This window comes from Giraffa tippelskirchi, chromosome 9 (genome assembly GCF_054371585.1).
Source record: "Giraffa tippelskirchi isolate mGirTip1 chromosome 9, T2T-mGirTip1v1.2.pri, whole genome shotgun sequence".
In the NCBI taxonomy this organism is placed as follows: domain Eukaryota; kingdom Metazoa; phylum Chordata; class Mammalia; order Artiodactyla; family Giraffidae; genus Giraffa; species Giraffa tippelskirchi.
The window spans coordinates 14957049-14978501 of record NC_137283.1 but is presented as its reverse complement, the minus strand read 5'-3'; the positions used below and the strand labels follow the sequence as shown (position 1 = coordinate 14978501).

The 21453-nt window shown below is 37.0% G+C and overlaps 1 protein-coding gene across 40 annotated transcripts in view; it reads left to right on the top strand.

Moving 5' to 3' along the window:
- Window positions 1–21453, top strand: part of ANO10 (anoctamin 10) — a 254468-nt gene that overhangs the window by 85471 nt on the left and 147544 nt on the right. For all 40 annotated transcript variants that reach the window (XM_081527793.1, XM_081527777.1, XM_081527775.1 and 37 more), the window contains 2 exons: window positions 2045–2236; window positions 8062–8190. In XM_081527793.1, the coding sequence (XP_081383919.1) occupies window positions 2045–2236; window positions 8062–8190 (321 nt within the window). The remainder of the gene's footprint in view (window positions 1–2044; window positions 2237–8061; window positions 8191–21453) is intronic.

Genomic DNA, 21453 nt, shown 5'->3' with positions numbered 1-21453 from the left:
GATGAATTATGGACAGAGGTTTGTGACATTGTACAGGAGACAGGGATCAAGACCCTCCCCAAGAAAAAGAAATGATAAAAAGCAAAATGGCTGTCTGAGGAGGCCTTACAAATAGCTGTGAAAAGAAGAGAAGCGAAAAGCAAAGGAGAAAAGGAAAGATATTCCCATTTGAATTCAGAGTTCCAAAGAATAGCAAGGAGAGGTAAGAAAGCCTTCCTCAGTGATCAGTGCAAAGAAATAGAGGAAAACAATAGAATGGGAAAGACTAGAGATCTCTTCAAGAAAATTAGAGACACCAAGGGAACATTTCATCAAAGATGGGCTCAATAAAGGACAGAAATGGTATGGACCTCACAGAAGCAGAAGATATTAAGAAGAGGTGGCAAGAATACACAGAAGAACTATACAAAAAAGATCTTCACAACCCAGATAATCATGATGGTGTGATCACTCACCTAGAGCCAGACATCCTAGAATGTGAGGTCAAGTGGGTCTTAGAAAGCATCACTGTGAACAAAGCTAGTGGAGGTGATGGATTCCAGTTGAGCAATTTCAAATCCTAAAAGATGCTGTGAAAGTGCTGCACTCAATATGTCAGCAAATTTGGAAAACTCAGCAGTGGCCACAGGACTGGAAAAAGTCAGTTTCCATTTCAATCCCAAAGAAAGGCAATGCCAAAGAATGCTCAAACTATTGCACAATTGCACTCATCTCACATGCTAGTAAAGTAATGCTCAAAATTCTCCAAGCCAGGCTTCAGCAATACATGAACAGTGAATTTCTAGTTGTTCAAGCTGGTTTTAGAAAAGGCAGAGGAACCAGAGATCAAATTGCCAACATCCACTGGCTCATCGAAAAAGCAAGAGAGTTCCAGAAAAACATCTATTTCTGCTTTATTGACTATGCCAAAGCCTTTGACTGTGTGGATCACAACAAACTGTGGAAAATTTTTCAAGAGATGGGAATACCAGACCACCTGACCTGCCTCCTGAGAAATCTGTATGCAGGTCAAGTCTGATGTTAAAATACAGTTAACATCTGTTGGGGAGGAGCCTTTAGCACCCTAAAACTCAGTGAGGTTAAATAGGGAAAATTCTTTTGAGTGGAGTCTTCTAGAGCCAGGCCAGATAATGCTTTCTCTTTGGATGAGACTTTCAAAGATCTGCAGCCACATTCTCCTCCCTCTGGTATGGGAATGCATGCTGTTCTTATTTTTTGAAGCTGCTACAGAACTGGGGAGCAGAAAGTGAAAGTGAAGTCGCTCAGTCGTGTCTGACTCTTTGTGACCCCATGGATTGTAGCCTACCAGGCTCCTCTGTCCGTGTAGTTTTCCAGGCAAGAGTACTGGAGTGGGTTGCCATTTCCTTCTCCAGGGTATCTTCCTGACCCGGGGATAGAACCCTGGTCTCCTGCATTGCAGGCAGACACTTTACCATCTGAGCCACTGGGGAAGTCTGGGGAGCAGAAGGTGAGACTCAAAATTGAGCTGTTATTCTTGACTAAATGTTTCCATAATTGATACAAGCCTTTGGTTAATTTCCAGAATACTAACAAAGTAGATTTTGACAAATTTTATAGTTAGTTTTTGTTTGCTTTTATGGAGAGGCCAACTTCTGGATGTTCTTACTTTGCTCTTTATGCTGACATCACCACCATCAAGTTTTTAATGGAAGGCAGAGATTCTGCGGTACCCATGATGTGAAGGGACCATCATGTAAGATTTCTAATAGTGTTACTGGATTATTTCTTTTTACTTGGTCAGGAGCAAATTGCTTTAGCATTGCTGTTATTTACCTTAGGAAAAATGTAATATTTCAGTGATTTGATGTGATATGAGCAGCAAAATCACTTTTTATTCTTTATTTCAAGGATTTTAATATAAAAGGGTCTTTGAATTTATATTCTGTTGTTGTGAAGAAGGAATTGGGAGAAACTCTTGAGATTTTTGTTGTTGTTGTTAGAGGCTCCTGCCTTGAATAGTATTGCGAAAGACTGCTCTTATTAAGTGATATTAAAACGCCTGTTTTCTTGTTTACATTTTCAGGGCACCTTTGATGATTACTTGGAGTTATTCCTGCAGTTTGGTTATGTGAGCCTTTTCTCCTGTGTTTACCCACTGGCAGCTGCCTTCGCTGTGCTAAATAATCTCACTGAAGTTAGTTCAGATGCCTTAAAAATGTGCAGAGTCTTCAAACGTCCATTCTCAGAACCTTCAGCCAGTATTGGTGTATGGCAGGTAATTATTTGAGAAAAAATTATTTTTTTAAAAAATAAAAAAATGAAGCATTGTGATTTTAAATAAAAGCTCTATGGAGAGTTTTGGAAAAATACCATCCAGTAATAGAATCTAATCCATGTTATGGAACTTTCTACTCAACAATAGTAGAATATACTTTCTTTTCAAGTGTTTACACAACATGCAACAATATGGACCATCTCCTGGGGCATAAAACAAACTTAAGAATTTTTAAGAATTGAGTTTATACACAATGTGTGCTCTGACCATGATGGAACCAAATTGAAAATCAGTAACAGAAATATGATAGGAAAATCACCAAATACTTAAAAACTAAAAATCACATTTGTAAATAATCATGGGTGAAAGAGAAAGTATGAAGTGTGAGAATTGTCTCTTCTTTCTCATTAGTCTTGTTAGAGGTTTGACAATTGTATTGATCTTTTCCAAGGAACAGCTCTTTGTTTCATTGATTTTCTCTGTTATTTTACTGCTTTCAATTTCATTGATTTGTACTCGTATCTTTATTATTTCCTTCTTTCTGATTCTTTTGTGTTTATTTTGTTCTTTGTTTCTAGTTTCTTGAGTAGGGGCTTAGACTATTGATTTGAGATTTTCCCTCTTTTCTGGTATATGCCTTTAGTTCTACAAATTTCTTTGTTAGCACTGCTTTACTTGTATCCCCAAAAGTTTGATATGCTGTGTTTTCATTTTCAATCAGTTCTTGTATCTTTTGGCTACATATCATCTTGAATGAAATAGACCAGTTTCTCTAAAAGTACAAACTACCACAGCTCACTCAATGTGAAATAGGTAATTTGAGTATCCTCACAATTACAAGGAAATTGAATATGCAATTAAAAATTCCCAAAAAAGAAATATCCTGGCCAAAATGGTTTTACTGGCAAATTCTAACATTTAAAGGGAAATTAACATCAATTTTACATAATTTGTCCCAGAAAACAGAGGAGGAAGGAATATTTTCCAATTATTCTATGAAGTTAGTATCAGTATGGTAGTAAATCAGGACAGAGTATAAAAGAAGATAACAACTAATATCTGTTGTGAATAAATACACAGAACAGCTTTCAGTTTGGTTTAGTCACTCAGTCATGTCTGACTCTTTGTGACCCCATGGATTGCAGCACGCCAGGCTACCCTGTCCATCACCAACTCCAGGAGCCTACTCAAACTCACGTCCATTGCATCAGTGATGCCACCCAACCATCTCATCCTCTGTTGTCCCCTTCTCCTCCTGCCTTCAATCTTTCCCAGCATCAGAGTCTTTTCTAGTGAGTCAGTTCTTCGCATCAGGTGGCAAAGTATTGGAGTTTCAGCTTCAGCATCAGTCTTTCCAATGAATATTCAAGACTGATTTCCTTTAGGATAGACTGGTTGGATCTCCTTGCAGTCCAAGGGACTCTCAAGAGTCTTCTCCAACACCACAGTTCAAAAGCATCAGTTCTTTGGCGCTGAGCTTTCTTCACCGTCCAACTCTCACATCCATACATGACTACTGAAAAAACCATACCTTTGACTAGATGGATCTTTGTTGGCAAAGTAATGTCTGTTCTTTTTAATATGCTGTCTAGATTGATCATAGCTTTTCTTCCAAGGAAAAGCATCTTTTAATTTCACGGCTGCAGTCACCATCTGCAGTGATTTTGGAGCCCCCCCAAAAATAAAGTTTCTCACTGTTTCCATTGTTTCCCCATCTATTTGCCATGAAGTGATGGGACCAGATGCCTTGGTCTTAATTTTCTGAATATTGAGTTTTAAGCCAAGTTTCTCACTCTCTTTCACTTGCATCAAGAGGCTCTTTAGTTCTTCGCTTTCTGCCATAAGGGTGGTGTCATCTGCATATCTGAGGTTATTGATATTTCTCCTGGCAGTTTTGATTCCAGCTTATGCTTCATCCAGCCTAGCATTCCGCATGATGTACGCTGCATATAAGTTAAAGAAGCAGGGTGACAATATGCAGCCTTGATGTACTCCTTTGCCAATTTGGAACCAGTCTGTTTTTCCATGTTCACTTCTAACTGTTGCTTCTTGACCTGCATACAGATTTCTCAGGAGACAGGTCAGGTGGTCTGGTATTCCCATCTCTTTAAGAACAGCTTAATAATATCTTAACTAATAAGATTTAACAATATATGAGGAGAATTATGTACCATGACAAGTGGAATTTTGTCCAGGGATGCAAGCTCTGGTTCAGTATTCAAAATCAGCCAGTGTAGTCTACCATATTAATATTCCAAAAAAAAAAAAACCTCATGATTATATCAGTCAGTATTTATAAAGTATTTGGCAACATCCAACACTCATTCATTTTTAAAACTCTGAGAAACATAGGGATAGAAGGATACTGCTTCAACTTGATAAGGAACATCTATTTTAAAAAAACTTAAAGCTAACAACCATACTTGTTAGTGAAAGATTGAATGCTCTCTAAGATTAGGAACCATGCAAGAATGTCCACTGTCACTACTCTTATTGAATATTGTTCTAGAAATTCTAACTAGCTGCCTCAGGCCAATTATGTCTCTGGTTTACCCACCCACTGACCACACATACATGAAGAATCCCAGTCAAGGTCAGCTAGACCAAAAAAAGTGCCTAGGGAAGCATAGTCTAAATTGTCCATCTGCAGAATAATGAACTAAAGAAATGATTGTTGTCTTAAGTTACACAGTTTGGGATGATTTGTTACACAGCAATACCTAAAATAGGAAGACTCAATATCCTAAGTGTATCTGTTCTCCTTTAATTTACAAATAAATTAATATACAAATTAGCTTATAAATGTAGCACTATCCCCATGGAAGTTTTTCTTTTAATTAGATAAACTTACCTGTCAAGTTCACAGGGAAAAAGAAATGAAATAGAATAGCAGGAAAACTCTAAGGAAGGGCAGGGACACTCCTTCCTACGTATTAAAATGTGTTACATAACCTCAGTTGTTAAAGTAGAGTGGTGCTGGTGCATTATTGAGACAGATCAATGGAACAAAATAGAAAGTCCAGAAATTCGGTACGTGATATAGGTAAAATCTGTTAAATGGAGAAAATCATCGACTGTCTACTGATAGTATTGGGGTAATTAAATCTCCAAATGAGGGGGTAGAGTGTTTGCTCTTCAAAAGTTAAGAGGGAAAAAAAGTCAAGACACAGAAGGAGAGAAAATATTCACAACACATACGTCTGCCAGAGAACTTGTATTCAGATTACGTGAAGGACTCCTGCAACTCAGTAATAAGACAATTAAATAAAAACATGGGCAAGATTTGAAGAAATGCTTCACCAAGAATATATGTAAATGGTCGATGAACTCAAGGAAAGATTTAGAATTAGCTACCGGGGAAATGCACAAGAAAACCACAGTGAGATCGCACTATATACCTGTTTTAAAATGAAGACTAACGGTGCCACGTGTTGGCAATAATGTGTAGTACCTGGAACTCTCATACATTACCAATAAAAATGTAAATGGTTACTTTGCAAAACTAAATTGCAGTTTTTTTTTTTTTTAAAAAAAGGCTCAACATATACCTACCATACCCCAGCACCTCTGTTCTTAGAAATCCAGGGGAAAGTACATATCCCTGCAAAGACTGCACAGGAGTGTCCATAGTAACTTTATTCAGAATAGTCCAAGACTGGAAACAACCCAATTTGCCAAACAACCCAGTAGGTAAATGGGTAAAAAAATCATGATATATTCATACAGTGGAGCACTACTCAGCAATAAAAAGAAGAATAAATTACTGATAACATACAATATGGATCAACCTCAAAATCATGTTGAGTGAAAGAAGGAGACATAAAAGCATATATATTGTGTGACTCTAACTAGATAAAATTCTGTAAAAACAAACTAATATATAGTGATGAAAAAATAGATCAAAGTTTGCTTGGTGCCAGGTATAAAGAGAGGGGTGGATTGCAAAGCATCATGAGGAATCTTTGGGGGAAAATGGAAATATCTTGTTTGTGATAGTGGTTTCCCAGGCAAGTATAGCTTAATAAAGTGTATACCATAAATTTATGGTGCAATTATTATATGTAAATTATAACTCATGATAAGTGATATTTAAAAATCAAAAAGTTTAGATAGAAATGTATTAAAAAGGCAGGAAGTCAGACACTGTCCTGTGCTGCCGATGGGAAGGCAAACTGGTCAACCCTGGGGAGTTGAGCTTGGTACTGTCTCTCAGAGTAACGAATACAGTGGCACCTTTGACTCAACTATTCCACTTTCAGGAATTTATCCTACTTCCACACTTCTTAAAGGATGTGTTTGCAAGGTCTCTAATTGTAGCACTGTTTGTAATAATAACCAATAAGGAAATGATTAAATAAACCTTGGTACCTTCATGCGATAAAATACTTGAGCAGTTGTGACTTAAGTCTTTAGTTGTGACTTAAGAATGATCATCTCTGAGTCCTGACATGGAATAACATCCACAGCATTTTGAGTGACCAAAGCAAGGGACTTGACAATGTGTATTATGCTGAGAGGAGGATAAGAAAGTGTATGTGCAAGTTTGCTTATATTTATCTGCAAACAAAGTGTCTGGAAAGTTACACAAGAAGTTAATAATAGTGGTTATCTTGTGGGAAGAACAGAAACTGACAAGGGGGAGAAAGGGGACAAAGAGACTCTTCCCTGTACACTGGTAACATTGGATTTTTGATTGAATTTATAGTAATTAAATAAATAGAAATTTAAAGCTATTTTAAGAGAAGGTAAAGTCCTATGTAGATTTGTTATAAAGAAAACTGTCAAAAAATAATAAGATTACATAAAGGATTTTTAAAATACAAGATGGTAGATAATTGTCATGGGACAAGATTTTATTAAGTTGAGAGTCAATCATGTTTTGTTTTGCTTCTATATTTCTAGTGGTAATTGCATTTCTTAGAATTAGTAAGTTCTTAAGTAGTGATCACCAAGTGCTGTGCATGCAAAAAGGGAAGAAGAGAACAACGGTCAGAACGTTTCCCCAGTCCACACTCAGTAATGTGCACCGGTCTCCTCATGGGACCCTGGATCAGAGGTCTTAGTAGGTCTCAGTGGGATGTGGTATCTGTCTTTTTCTAAAGTTCTACAGGTGATTTGGTAAATGCCACTAGAAAGGGATCAGTGTAACTGGTGCCTTGGGTATGGTTGAACCAGATGTGATGTGTGGTCTGTTAAGTAGGACAGTTTCACAAAATGAATTCTATTTAAAGTCATCTTTGTTTTTGAATATAAAACATTCCCTCTGATTGCACTACTTTAGTTTCCCTTTAGATATGCATAGAGTCAAGTAACTTTAATAGTGTATTTTTCTTGGATGTGTTCCAAATTCAGGTCCCTGGCCACCTCTAGTTGGAAAGATAGAACGTACTGTTTGGGATATTCAAGCCTAAGGTATCCGAAATACCTTCTAACAATATGGCTTTTTTGAGCTAAATAAAATCATGGCACTACAGAGAAAAAGTTTTACACGTCCTTGGGATGTTTAGAACTAAGGAAAGACTTTTTCTTTACTTTAGATAATATGAAAAAGAATGAGGAAATACACAGTCATTGTGGTTTTTGGGCTTCCCAGGTGGTGCTGTGGTAAAGAATCTGCCTGCCAATGCAGGGGCATGGGTTTGATCCCTGGGCCAAGAAAATCCCCTGGAGAAGGAAATGGCAACCCTCTTGAGTATGCTCGCCGGGAAAATTTCCATGGACAGAGGAACCTGGCGTGCTACAGTCCACAGCGTCTCAAAGAGTCGGACACGACTGAGCACACACCCAAATGTGATTTTTCATTTCATATTTTTTTTTTCTTTCAGTTGGCTTTTGAAACAATGAGTGTTATATCTGTGGTCACCAACTGTGCTCTGATTGGAATGTCACCACAAGTGAATGCACTCTTCCCAGAGTCAAAAGCAGACCTCATTTTGATCGTAGTAGCCGTGGAGGTAAGTGAACATTTAAATCTATTTTAAATAGTCTCTACGTCAGATGCCTATGTTTTTCTAAGGCAGTGATGTCTCTGCCTGTCAGTGATGGGCAGTTCAGTGACTTGCATTAACTAGTTAGAAGGCAAAGCAGTTCAGGTAATGGGAACACACGAGGATCCAGGCTGTGCATTCCTGGTTGTTGTCTACGTACAAAACAGTTACCATGGTGCAAACAGGACTGTACTTTTCCATCCATTGTGCTGGTGTGTCTAGTGCTGAGGAGAGAAATCCTATTTGAAATAGAATTATGTGGACTTAATATTTTTTTTTAGTCAGTTGTAGGGAATCTGTAACTTCTACTTTCTTAAGCAAATAAATCCTAAAGGAATGCTTTTCGATCATGACTTGTTTTAAGTCTTATTTGCACCAGGTACGGGATTCATTGTAAAACACTAAAACTCCAAGATGCAAAGAATAGGAAGACTCATAATATCACATACGAAGTATAAGTTGGCTGTCTGTGTATTTCTTTGATATTTAACTTGTTTATCATATTTCTGAATACAGATTACTGTACATCTTGAAAATGAAGCTCTAATCAATAACAAATGGAAGAATTTGCAGGAATTTTCTTGTTGTAATTATAGTTGTCAAGGATACTATGATCTTTCATTTTTAGATACTAAAAAAAAATAGAATAGTAGTGAACGTTTGTCAAAGCAGAGCTTAGTAGGATCACAGAGCGGTGATTCAGGACTTGGGGCTAACCCTAAGAAATGAAATTATGAACTTGTACATTTCTGGTAGTAGAAGAAAGAGATTCTGCTTTGTTCTATTTGCTCTTTTAGCATGTTTGATAGGAATTTGTGTTCATGATAGAAGCTGTGTGTGGAGTATTCATTTTGGAGAAGGATTTTAGACAGCAGCAAGTAGGAAGAGAAGGAATGTTTTGCAGATAAAAGTCAGCCTGTTTTGAATTTTGTTGGTTGAACAGGATTTTGGAGAGCTATTTGCAAGGTGACTTGCCACCTGTGGCAGTGAAAGAACAAGACAGAGGTCCCTTAGACGGGATGGCCAACTGGCCAGGCTCACAGTGCATCTTCTTGATTTAAGACACGGCCCTTAACTCTGCAGATCTTGGAGACTGTCTTTGTCAGCATGTCCAGAGCTAATTAGGGGCTTTCAGCTCCGGGGCTGGCTTTCACTTAAAAATCATGAGAATCACAAGGAACTGACCAGAATACCAGGTGGTTAATCTGCCATAAGGAGACTTTTCCAATGCTTATAACAGTCCGTGTTCAAGTATAAGTAGAACTGGTTATTAGACAGTTTCTTAGTGAATTTAGAGGCAGAGCAAGAGGAGTGTAATAGTCTTAAGAGATGCAGAAAACCTAAAAATCATTCCTTCCCTCAGAGCAGAGCTCTGTCTGAGCTGGGTCTCGGTGTCCATCATCAGCTTCTAAGCAGTGATGGATGATTTCAGCACTTCCCATTTCTTGATTTTGCCATCACTTTTTCTAGACTCCTGGCTGGCTCAGTCTTCCTATATATTCCTGTTCATTAGGCCAGTGTTGTTTTGTATCAGGGATCTCTTAATCAGATATCAGGAACTGATCTCTTAATCAGTTTTAACAGGAACTTTGTTGTTGCCCTGAGGTTCTAACTCTTATGCTTCCTCTTACCATTTTGGTCTCTTCCTGTAGTATTCAAGCAACTATTTTACTGTCATTATCTAAATTGATTCCTTAGAGTACAACAGAAATAAAAGCCTCAATTAAAAAATCTTGTGAGGAAAAACCTTAAGTTTTCTACAGGAAACTTATTATTCTTTAATTGTGACTTTAATTTTTACTTTGTTATGTTTTTAAGCCTTTTATTTTGAAATAATTATAATTCAAAGGAAGTTGGAAAGATAGTACAGAGGTCCCATGCACCCTTCACCCAGTTCGCCCCAGTGATTACAACTTACGTAACTGTAACATGATTTCAAAACCGAGACCTTGACGCTGGTATAGTGTGTGTGTAATTGTCATTTTATCACATGTATTGATTCATTAAACCCCTACAGTCAAGATATGTACATTTCCATCATCACAAAGGTCTCCCTCCTCCTACCCCGTTATAGTCACACATGGTATTCTGGTCCCTCAGTTCACCTTTCTGAGCATCAGCAGTCATGAATCTCTTCTCCATTTCTATAATTTTCTCATTTTGAGAATGTTATATGAATGGCAACCTACAGTCTGAAAACTTTTCTTTGGTAACTTGTTATGTAGTAAATTGTGTCTCCTCCAAAGGTCTGTTGAATTCCTGACCCCCAGAACCTCAGAATGTGACCTGATTTGGAAATGGAGTTGTTAACAGCTCTGAGTAGTTCCAGTGAGGTCATATTGGAGTAGAGGAGACACTTATCCAGTACGACCATTGTCCTTACAAGAAGAGAAGAGACAGAAACCCAGGGAAGGATGCCCTGTGATGAGGGAGACAGAGATGGAAGTGCTTTAGCTCCAGGTCATGGAACCCCAAGGATTGCCATCAACCACCAGAACCCAGGCAGCACCAAGGGAGGAGTCCCCCATCCAGCTTTCAGAGGGAACAGGTCCCCTGAAGCCATGACTTCAGGCTCCATGTCTCCAGATTGTGAGGCAATAAATTTCTGTTGTTTAAACCACCCAGTTCCTGATACTTTGTCGTGGCAGGCCTAGAAAACTAACACAATAACCTTTCTGTTTGAAGAACTTCCTTTAACCAGTGCCACCAACAAATTCTCTTAGCTTTTCTTTATCTGATCACTTTTTTTCCCCCTCTTTCATTCCTGAAGGATAGTTTCATAAGGCATGGAATTCGTGGATTATGATTCTTTTCTTTCAGCACTTGAAAAATATTCTGGCACTTCCTTCTCCAAGGTTTAGATGAGGAATCTGTTTTCATTCAGACTGGTGGTAGGTACTATTGCACTTTTCCTCTGGTTGCTTTCAAAGTTTTTTCTTTATTTTTAGTTTTCCCAAATTGAGTTATAATGGGTCTTGGTGTGGATTGATTTATTTGTTTGGGGTTTACTTCACTTCTTAGATCTTTAGGCTTATTTCACCAAATTTGGGAAAATTTCAGGCCTCATTTCTTCAGATACTCTTTCTTCTTTCTTTTCTCCATCTGGGATTCTGATGATCTGAATGTTGGTTTTGTTTTTTTTGTTTGTATTTTCCTACATATCGCTAAGGTTCGGTTCAGCTTTTGTTTTGTTTTTTTTTTTTTTGGCCTGTTTTCTCTCTGTTGTTCAGTTTGGGTGAATTCTGTTCGTATTCCTCAAGTTCATTGATTCTTTCCTCTGTCATTTCCACTGTACTGTTGACCCCATCCACTGAGTTTTTAAAAGTTTCTATGATGACATTTTTCAGTTCTAAAAGTTACATTTAGTTCTATGTTATAATTATAACATCTGGGTTTTGTTTGTTTTGCTGAGATTTTCTGTTTTTCCATTTGTTTCAAGAGGATTTGTACTTGATTGTTGAAACTTCTTTTACAATGACTTTTATCCACTCAGGCTGCTCTAACAAAATTCTATAGACTGGGTGGCCTAAATAAGACTCGTGTTTCTCACAGTTCTGAAGTCTGGAAGTCCAAAATGAAGCTGCTGACAAATTTTGTGCTTCTAAGGGCCTTCTTGGCTTCCTGAGAGCTGCCTTCGTACTCTCTGGTGTCTTTTTTTTTTTTTTTAAGGTCACTAATCCCATCATGGGGTTTCCCCTTCAGGACCTCATCTCAACCCTCCTGTGCACCACTGGGTTCATGAGAACAGAATGATGTCTGCTTTTCTATCTCAGAAAATAGGCTACTCCCTAGAGTAGTGACTAAAACACTGCAGGGATGCAGTTCAGTGTTTAGGTGACTGTTGAATTAATGGAGTTTTAAAAAGGAAGCTGGGAATTTCAGTGTTTATTTAAAAAGGGAAAAGGGATATTTTTGGATAAGTTTATTTTCAGTATTAGTTATATATTTGTTAGTGTATAGCATTTTCTGAGTCTTGCCTGTACAACACAAAAGGATGGCCAGTGCTCATCCTTTTTACTCCTTAATTAAATTACACTCAGTATTGAGTGTGGCTTCCCAGGTGGCCCTAGTGGTAAAGAACCTGCCTGCCAATGCAGGAGATGTAAGAGACGTGGGTTCGATTGGGAAGATCCCCTGGAGGAGGAAATGGCAACCCACTCCAGTATTCTTGCTTGGAAAATCCCATGGACAGAGGAGCCTGGGAGCTACAGTCCATGGAATCACAAAGAGATGGACACGACTGAGTGGCTAACTCTACTCTATGTATATTACACTGAATCTGGTGCTAAGAGAAAACAAGCCATCTATTTTATTTTTGTCTTCAGGGATTCTGCTCCTTCCGTTTTGTCTTTTTTCATTGAAGTATAGTTGATTTACAATGTTCTGAAGAATTCTGCTTCTTAATGTAGTCAAGAAGAAATGGATATCTAGCACCACACTGTACACACCCACAGATATCTTTAGTTTAGTACATTTACCAGAGATGCAGCTGGACAAGAGAAGGACATGCCAAGTGAAGGGTCCATGGAGCAGAAACCCATGAATTTCATTCAAAGACAGCCGACTCTTTCCTGTCTATATCTTTTTCCTTTGGTGAACTCTGGGGCCTCTGTAGCCTGTTTTGACAGTCCTGGATGTGACTTCATTCTGATTTCCCAGAGCAGTTTGAAAAGCACCTTCCTCCATGCTGGTGGAGACATCTCACTCAGAATTCTGACCCCATTTTAATCTACTCTGAGAATGTCAGTTAGGTGTTCCCGATCACCTGAAGCATAGGAGACAGAAGCACAGCCATGGGCTCATTTAGAGTCAGTCATGACGTAGAAGAAAGGTGTTTAAAATTAATCCACATAGGCCAAAATACCAGCAGTGTTTTAGGCTGTTTCGTTTCTTCTACGTTTACACCTCTAAGTAAGAAGTATTTCCTTTGGTCACCAAGGCTAACTTCCTATAAAAGAAGAATGAATGTTCTTGGTGTGTGCTTGTTTTTATGAGGATATCACTGTAATGTTACCTATATTCACTAATATGGAGACCATTACTAACGTGGCGATCACCCAGAATAAATCAAAGGGCCAGGAGGTATGAGGAGGTTGTCATAGATAAATGTATACAGCTCTTTCACTTTCTTTCTTTTTCTTTTGTTGTAGTAAAGCATAAATAACATAAATTTACCATTTTAACCTCTTCTAAATTTTTTAGTTGTATTAATAAACAAACACATTATGTGAAATTTACCTTCTTAACCATTCTTAAGTGTATAGTTCTGTGGCATGAAGTACCTTGATATTGTTGAGCAATCATCACCACCATCCATCTCCAGAACTTTTTCACCTTCCCCAACTGAAGTGCTGTACCCATTAAATACCAACTCCACATCCTCCCCTCCTCTAGCCTGTAGTAACCTCTAGAAACCTGATGTAGGTGGAATCATACAATATTTATCCTCTGACTTACTTGTCTTAGCATAATGTCTTCAAGGTTCATTTATGTTATGAATTTCACTTCTTCTTAAGATTGAAAATGCTATTCATATATACCTATATATCACATTTTATTTATCTCTTGATCCATCAATGGACAGACACACTGCCACTTCCACCTTTTGTCTGCTGTGAATAATGCTGCTACAAACATGGGCATTCAGATATCTGTTTGAGTTCTGTGCATTCAGTTCTTTTGTGTATATAGCCAGAGAGTTGCTGCTGGATTACGTGGTAATTCTAGGTTTCCTTTTTTGAGGAACCTCTTGTCATAACCTCTGCTATACTATTTGTCATAGCAGCTGTATCATTCATATTCCCACTAGCAATGCCCAGGGTTCTGGTTTCTTCATATCTTTGACAACACTGATATGTTCTGTTTTTTTGGATAAGTCATCCTAATGGTGTGAGGTAGTTGAGCATCTTTTCATGTGCTTATTGGCCATTTGTGTATCTTTTTCAGGGAAATGTCTATTCAAGTCCTTTGCCCATGTTTTAATTGTGTTGTTGATTTTTCAGTTGTAGGAATCCTTTATATATCCTAGATATCAATCTCCTATTAGATATATGATTTGCAAATACTTTGTCCCATGTTGTGGGTTGCCTTTTCACTTGATTGATACTATCATTTGATACACAGAAGTCCAACTTACCTATTTTTTTATTTTCTTTTTTTTGCTTTTGCTGTCATATCCAGGAATTCATTACCAACTTGAATGTCATGATGCTTTTGCCCTATGTTGTCTTCTAGGAGTTTAATGGTTTTAGATACTAAGTCTAGATCTTGGATTTGAGTTAATTTTTGTATAACTAAATTTGTATATGAAAAGGGTCCAGATTCATTCTTTTGCATTTGAATGTCTAGTTTTCCCACAATCATTTGTTGAAAAGACTGTCTTTCCCCCCAGTGAATGGTCTTGGCACCCTTGTCAAAAATCATTTGACCATATATGTCAGGATTTTTTTCTTTTCTCTTTATGCCATTGGTCTGTATATGTCTTTTTTCTTTCTTTCTTTTTTTAACTTATTTATTTTAGTTGAAGGCTAATTACTGTACAATATTGTAGTGGTTTTTGCCATACATTGACATGAGTCAGCCATGGGTTTACATTTGTTCCCCCTCCTGAACCCCCCTCCCTCCTCCCTCCCCATCCCATCCCTCTGGGTCATCCCATTGCACCAGCCCTGAGCACTTGTCTCATGCATCAAACCTGGACTGGCGTTCTGTTTCACATATGATAATATACATGTTTCAATGCTATTCTCTCAGATCGTCTCACCCTCACCTTCTCCCAGAGTCCATAAGACTGTTCTATACATCTGTGTCCCTTTTTCTGTCTTGCATATAGGATTATCATTACCATCTTTCTAAATTCCATATATATGCATTAGTATAGGTGTTTTGTATTGGTGTTTTTCTTTCTGGCTTACTTCACTCTGTATAATGGGCTCCAGTTTCATCCATTTCATTAGAACTGATTCAAATGTATTCTTTTTAATAGCTGAGTAATATTCCATTGTGTATATGTACCACAGCTTTCTTATCCATTCATCTGCTGATGGGCATCTAGGTTGCTTCCAAGTCCTGGCTATTATAAACAGTGCTGCGATGAACGTTGGGGTACACATGTCTCTTTCAATTCTGGTTTCCTCAGTGTGTATGCCCAGCAGTGGGATTGCTGGGTCATATGGCAGTTCTGTTTCCATTTTTTTAAGGAATCTCCACACTGTTCTCCATAGTGGCTGTACTAGTTTGCATTCCCACCAACAGTGTAAGAGGGTTCCCTTTTCTCCACACCGTCTCCAGCATTTATTGCTTGTAGACTTTTGGATAGCAGCCATTCTGACGGGCATGAAATGGTACCTCATTGTGGTTTTGATTTGCATTTCTCTAATAATGAGTGATGTTGAGCATCTTTTCATGTGTTTGTTAGCCATCTGTATGTCTTCTTTGGAGAAATGTCTGTTTAGTTCTTTGGCCCATTTTTTGATTGGGTTGTTTATTTTTATGGTATTGAGCTGCAGGAGTTGCTTGTATATTTTTGAGATAATTGTTTGTCCGTTGCTTCATTTGCTAGTATTTTCTCCCATTCTGAAGGCTGTCTTTTCACCTTCTTACAGTTTCCTTTGTTGTGCAAAAGCTTTTAAGTTTAATTAGGTCCCATTTGTTTATTTTTGCTTTTATTTCCAATATTCTGAGAGGTGGGTCATAGAGGATCCTGCTGTGATTTATGTTGGAGAGTGTTTTGCCTATGTTTTCCTCTAGGAGTTTTATAGTTTCTGTTCTTACGTCTAGATCTTTAATCCATTTTGAGTTTATTCTTGTGTATGGTGTTAGAAAGTGTTCTACTTTCATTCTTTTACAAGTGGTTGACCAGTTTTCCCAGCACCACTTGTTAAAGAGATTGTCTTTTCTCCATTGTATATTCTTGCCTCCTTTGTCGAAGATAAGGTGTCCATAGGTATGTGGATTTATCTCTGGGCTTTCTGTTTTGTTCCATTGATCGATATTTCTGTCTTTGTGCCAGTACCATACTGTCTTGATGACTGTGGCTTTGTAGTAGAGCCTGAAGTCAGGCAGGTTGATTCCTCCAGTTCCATTCTTCTTTCTCAAGATTGCTTTGTCTATTCGAGGTTTTTTATATTTCCATACAAATTGTGAAATTATTTGTTCTAGTTCTGTGAAAAATACTGTTGGTAGTTTGATAGGGATTGCATTGAATCTATAGATTGCTTTGGGTAGTATACTCATTTTCACTATATTGATCCTTCCAGTCCATGAACACAGTATATTTCTCCATCTATTTGTGTCCTCTTTGATTTCTTTCATCAGTGTTTTATAGTTCTATATATAGGTCTTTTGTTTCTTTAGGTAGATATTTTCCTAAGTATTTTGTTCTTTTCGTTGCAATGGTGAATGGTATTGTTTCTTTAATTTATCTTTCTGTTTTCTCAGTGTATAGGAATGCAAGGGATTTCTGTGTGTTAATTTTATATCCTGCAACTTTACTATATTCATTGATTAGCTCTAGTAATTTTCTGGTAGAGTCTTTAGGGTTTTCTATGTAGAGGATCATGTCATCTGCAAACAGTAGGAGTTTTACTTCTTTTCCTATCTGGATTCCTTTTATTTCTTTTTCTGCTCCGATTGCTGTGGCCAAAACTTCCAAAACTATATTGAACAGTAGTGGTGAGAGTGGGCACCCTTGCCTTGTTCCTGACTTTAGGGGAAATGCTTTCAATTTTTCACCATGGAGGATAATGTTTGCTGTGGGTTTGTCATATATAGCTTTTATTATGTTGAGGTATATTCCTTCTATTCCTGCTTTCTGGAGAGTTTTTATCATAAATGGATGTTGAATTTTGTCTAAGGTTTTTTCTGCATCTATTGAGATAATCATATGGTTTTTATCTTTCAATTTGTTAATGTGGTATACTACATTGATTTGCGGATATTAAAGAATCCTTGCATTCCTGGGATAAAGCCTACTTGGTCATGATGTATGATCTTTTTAATATGTTGTTGGATTCTGTTTGCTAGAATTTTGTTAAGGATTTTTGCAGCTATGTTCATCAGTGATATTGGCCTGTAGTTTTCTTTTTTTGTGGCATCTTTGTCTGGTTTTGGTATTAGGGTGTCTTTTTTCTTTAAGCCACTTTATTGTGGTATGATTGACATACAGAAAGCTGTACATATTGAATGTATACAACTTGATGAGTTTGGAGACAAGTGATAGCTCTCTTTATGCCAGTACCACACTGCTTTGATTACTATAACTTTGTAGTTAAGTTTTGAAGTCAGAAAATATGAAACTGCCCAACTTGGTTCTTCTTTTTCAAGATTGTTTTTGCTATTTGGGTGTGCGTTTGCTTTAAAATGCTGTTAGTAACTATAGCTACTTATTTTCTGATGTTTTAAAACTATTACTCAAAAGCTGGGTTATATTGGCACAGATTGGTATTAAAATAAGTCCTCTTTTTCTGCCACAGTGTTGTATTTGAAGGTTTATTTGTTTTTATTTTATTTACTTTCATATAATTGAGTGGACCTAGCTTTGGTTTCTAAATTGAGAATTTTAGGGAATTCCCTGGTGGTCGAGTGGTTAAGACTCCATGTTTTACTGATGAGGGTGCAGGTTCAGTTCCTGGTTGGGGATCTAAGATCCCACAAACTGCATGGGATCCATGTGTGGCCAAAAAATGAAATTTCAAATAATAGAGAATTTTGTGTATCAGAACAAAATCAAGCTCAGAGAAAGTGTTAGAAGTAACAAAAAAAATTGAGTACGTTAGCTAATTTTATTTCAGTGTTGCTGAGACCTGAGCTGAATGCCATCTGGTCTTGTAATGAATCCAAAAAGTGGAAAGTTTACAAATAAATTAGAAAATGTAAGTTCTTGATTTCTTACCATATACGTTAACAAAAAATCATACTGAAATTCTAAATTCAGAATATTATGAAAAGTCCATCAAAATAATTAATGGATCAAATTAATATTTCTAAGATTTCTCTCTTTGACTGCAAATATGTTTTCCAAATTCAAATCTTAAAATCATATTTTATTTCCTATTTTTCCTATAATCTAGGTAAAATGTTACTATTGAGTTAAATATTTAAAAAGATATTTTGTTAGCAGTATATTAAACAACATGGTGTACTTGTATATATACATTCATGGCCCATGAAAAAGTAGAAATTTCACTAATTTGAAAAAGCTATAATAAATAAGCCATAAGTATATGTAAAGTGGTTTCTTATATAATTTTTAACATCATCATGGAAAAAGAAATTTAAGACATTTTAAAGGTTTTTTTCCTCCAAATTAAGTAACTTTTAAATACATTTATGTGATTAGAATCTGTTAACAAAACAAAGAAGACGTAGAAAATGCCACAATTTAATATAGTTGATGTTGACAGTGTTCTCATATTTAAATTGTGGATTAATTGGTCATTTCAGCATCTTTTCTGTTTCAGATTTTTAAAGCCAGGAAACTTTAATTTTTATTTAGGTTTTTGACTCTTCAGAGTTTTTAAAAATACTTAATTTATTTATTTGGCTGTACTAGGTCTTAGTTGTGAGGCATGTAGGATTTAGTTCTCTGACAAATGATCAAACACAGGCCCCCTGCATTGGGAATGCAGAATCTTAGCCTCTGGACTACCAGGGATGTCTTGGATTTAAAAAAATCCTATGTTTCTTTCTTTTTTTTTGTTTAACTTGATTGAATGTGCAATGGTAAAATTGAATAAAAAACAAAAATAATCTTCATTTTATGTTGGTAGCTGTGTCATGTTACAACTTTTGTGTATTTACTGCCATCTAGTGTTTTAAAAAATCATGACACTTTTATTTGTATAATAGTTGCAGAAATTTATTACAGACTAAGAGAATAGCCTACTAATATATGAAACTATATCATAGAATTGTATAAAAATACCATTTTCTAGGTTAAAATAGTCAAATGCTGGGAACTTCATCAAGTTCATCCCACAGGATTAAATTAGTACCTAAATAGTTTCTCTTAAATAATCATCATTATTCTCACTTCTGAGACAAATTTAGCTCACTTTTTATTGAAGGATCACTGTTTTAAATGTAGAATTATACAAAGATCTCCATTTCCTAAAAGATAGAAATGGCTTAAATTCCTTTAAACATCAAATGTTTGATAATCTTTTATTTTAGTGTTAAATGCGCCCACAGTTTTCTCTTAATTCTAAACTTGGCAAGATGCTTCAAACATATTGAATGCTAACAATTCACCTACTAAATGCTGTTCTTTTTCTAGAGTGAAAATGAATCCACTTTTCACCTACAAATTACACTGCGTTTCCTTTTTTAAAAAACTTTTTCTTTCTATTGGAGTATGCTGCTGCTGCTGCTAAGTTGCTTCAGTCGTGTCCGACTCTGTGCGACCCCATAGACGGCAGCCCACCAGGCTCCTTCATCTCTGGGATTCTCCAGGCAAGAATATTGGAGTGGGTATAGCCAGTTAATAATTTATGATAGTTTCAGGTTAGAAATTATACTACATTTCTGATGGTTAGGTTCTGGTGACCAGCAAGCCAGTCTGCACCATGCATGTTTAATTGATAATTTTTAAAAGATCACTTTATCACAGTTTCTTCTTTGTTGTCTTTTTTTTTTTTTTTTAAAGAATGTAAGTTAGGTAATTTTTTTTTCTAGTGCAGGCAGGAGGAGAAGGGGGTGACAGAGGATGAGATGGTTGGATAGCATCACTGACTTAGTGGACATGAGTTTGAGCAAACTCCGGGAGATAGTGAAGGACAGGGAAGCCTGGTGTGCTGCAATCCATGGGGTACAATTTAGTGACTAAACAACAACAAAGGAAACAGCGTTGATTCTCATCTCTTTGTAATGACTAAAAGTGTCTCCCGAGAGTGAACTGAACCTTTAGGATTCTTTTATGCCCTGACTGAAGGCTTTATTTTCTTATTTAAAAAAATAATTAGTTTCAGACTTAAAGAAAAGTTGCAAACATAGTACAGTTAATTCCTATGTATCCCTTTATTAGGGGTTACTAATTTGGAACATTTTGCCATATGTGTGCTGTTCTCTCTGTCTCTTGACTGATTTACATCTGTATCTACTGATACAAAAAAAAAAGGATCAGTGCAAAGAAATAGAGGAAAACAACAGATTGGGAAAGACTAGAGATCTCTTCAAGAAAATTAGAGATACCAAAGGAACATTTCATGCAAAGATGGGCTTGATAAAGGACAGAAATGGTATAGACCTAACAGAAGCAGAAGATATTAAGAAGAGGTAGCAAGAATACACAGAAGAACTGTACAAAAAAGATCTTCATGACCCAGATAATCACAATGGTGTGATCACTCACCTAGAGCCAGACATCCTGGAATGTGAAGTCAAGTGGGCCTTAGAAAGCATCACTACGAACAAAGCTAGTGGAGGTGATGGAATTCCAGTTGAGCTATTTCAAATCCTCAAAGGTGATGCTGTGAAAGTGCTACACTCGATATGCCAGCAAATTTGGAAAACTCAGCAGTGGCCACAGGACTGGAAAAGGTCAGTTTTCATTCCAATCCCAAAGAAAGGCAATGCCAAAGAATGCTCAAACTACCGCACAATTGCACTCATCTCACATGCTAGTAAAGTAATGCTCAAAATTCTCCAAGCCAGGCTTCAGCGATACGTGAACCGTGAACTTCCAGATGTTCAAGCTGGTTTTAGAAAAGGCAGAGGAACCAGAGATCAAATTGCCAATATCCGCTGGATCATCGAAAAAGCAAGAGAGTTCCAGAAAAACATCTATTTCTGCTTTATTGACTATGCCAAAGCCTTTGACTGTGTGGATCACAATAAACTGTGGAAAATTCTGAAAGAGATGGGAATACCAGACCATCTGACCTGTCTCTTGAGAAACCTGTATGCAGTTCAGGAAGCAACAGTTAGAACTGGACATGGAACAACAGACTGGTTCCAAATAGGAAAAGGAGTCTGTCAAGGCTGTATATTGTCACCCTGCTTATTTAACTTATATGTAGAGTACATCATGAGAAACGCTGGGCTGGAAGAAACACAAGCTGGAATCAAGATTGCCGGAAGAAATATCAATAACCTCAGATATGCAGATGACACCACCATTATGGCAGAGAGTGAAGAAGAACTAAAGAGCCTCTTAATGAAGGTGAAGGAGGAGAGTGAAAAAGTTGGCTTAAAGCTCAACATTCAGAAAACTAAGATCATGGCATCTGGTCC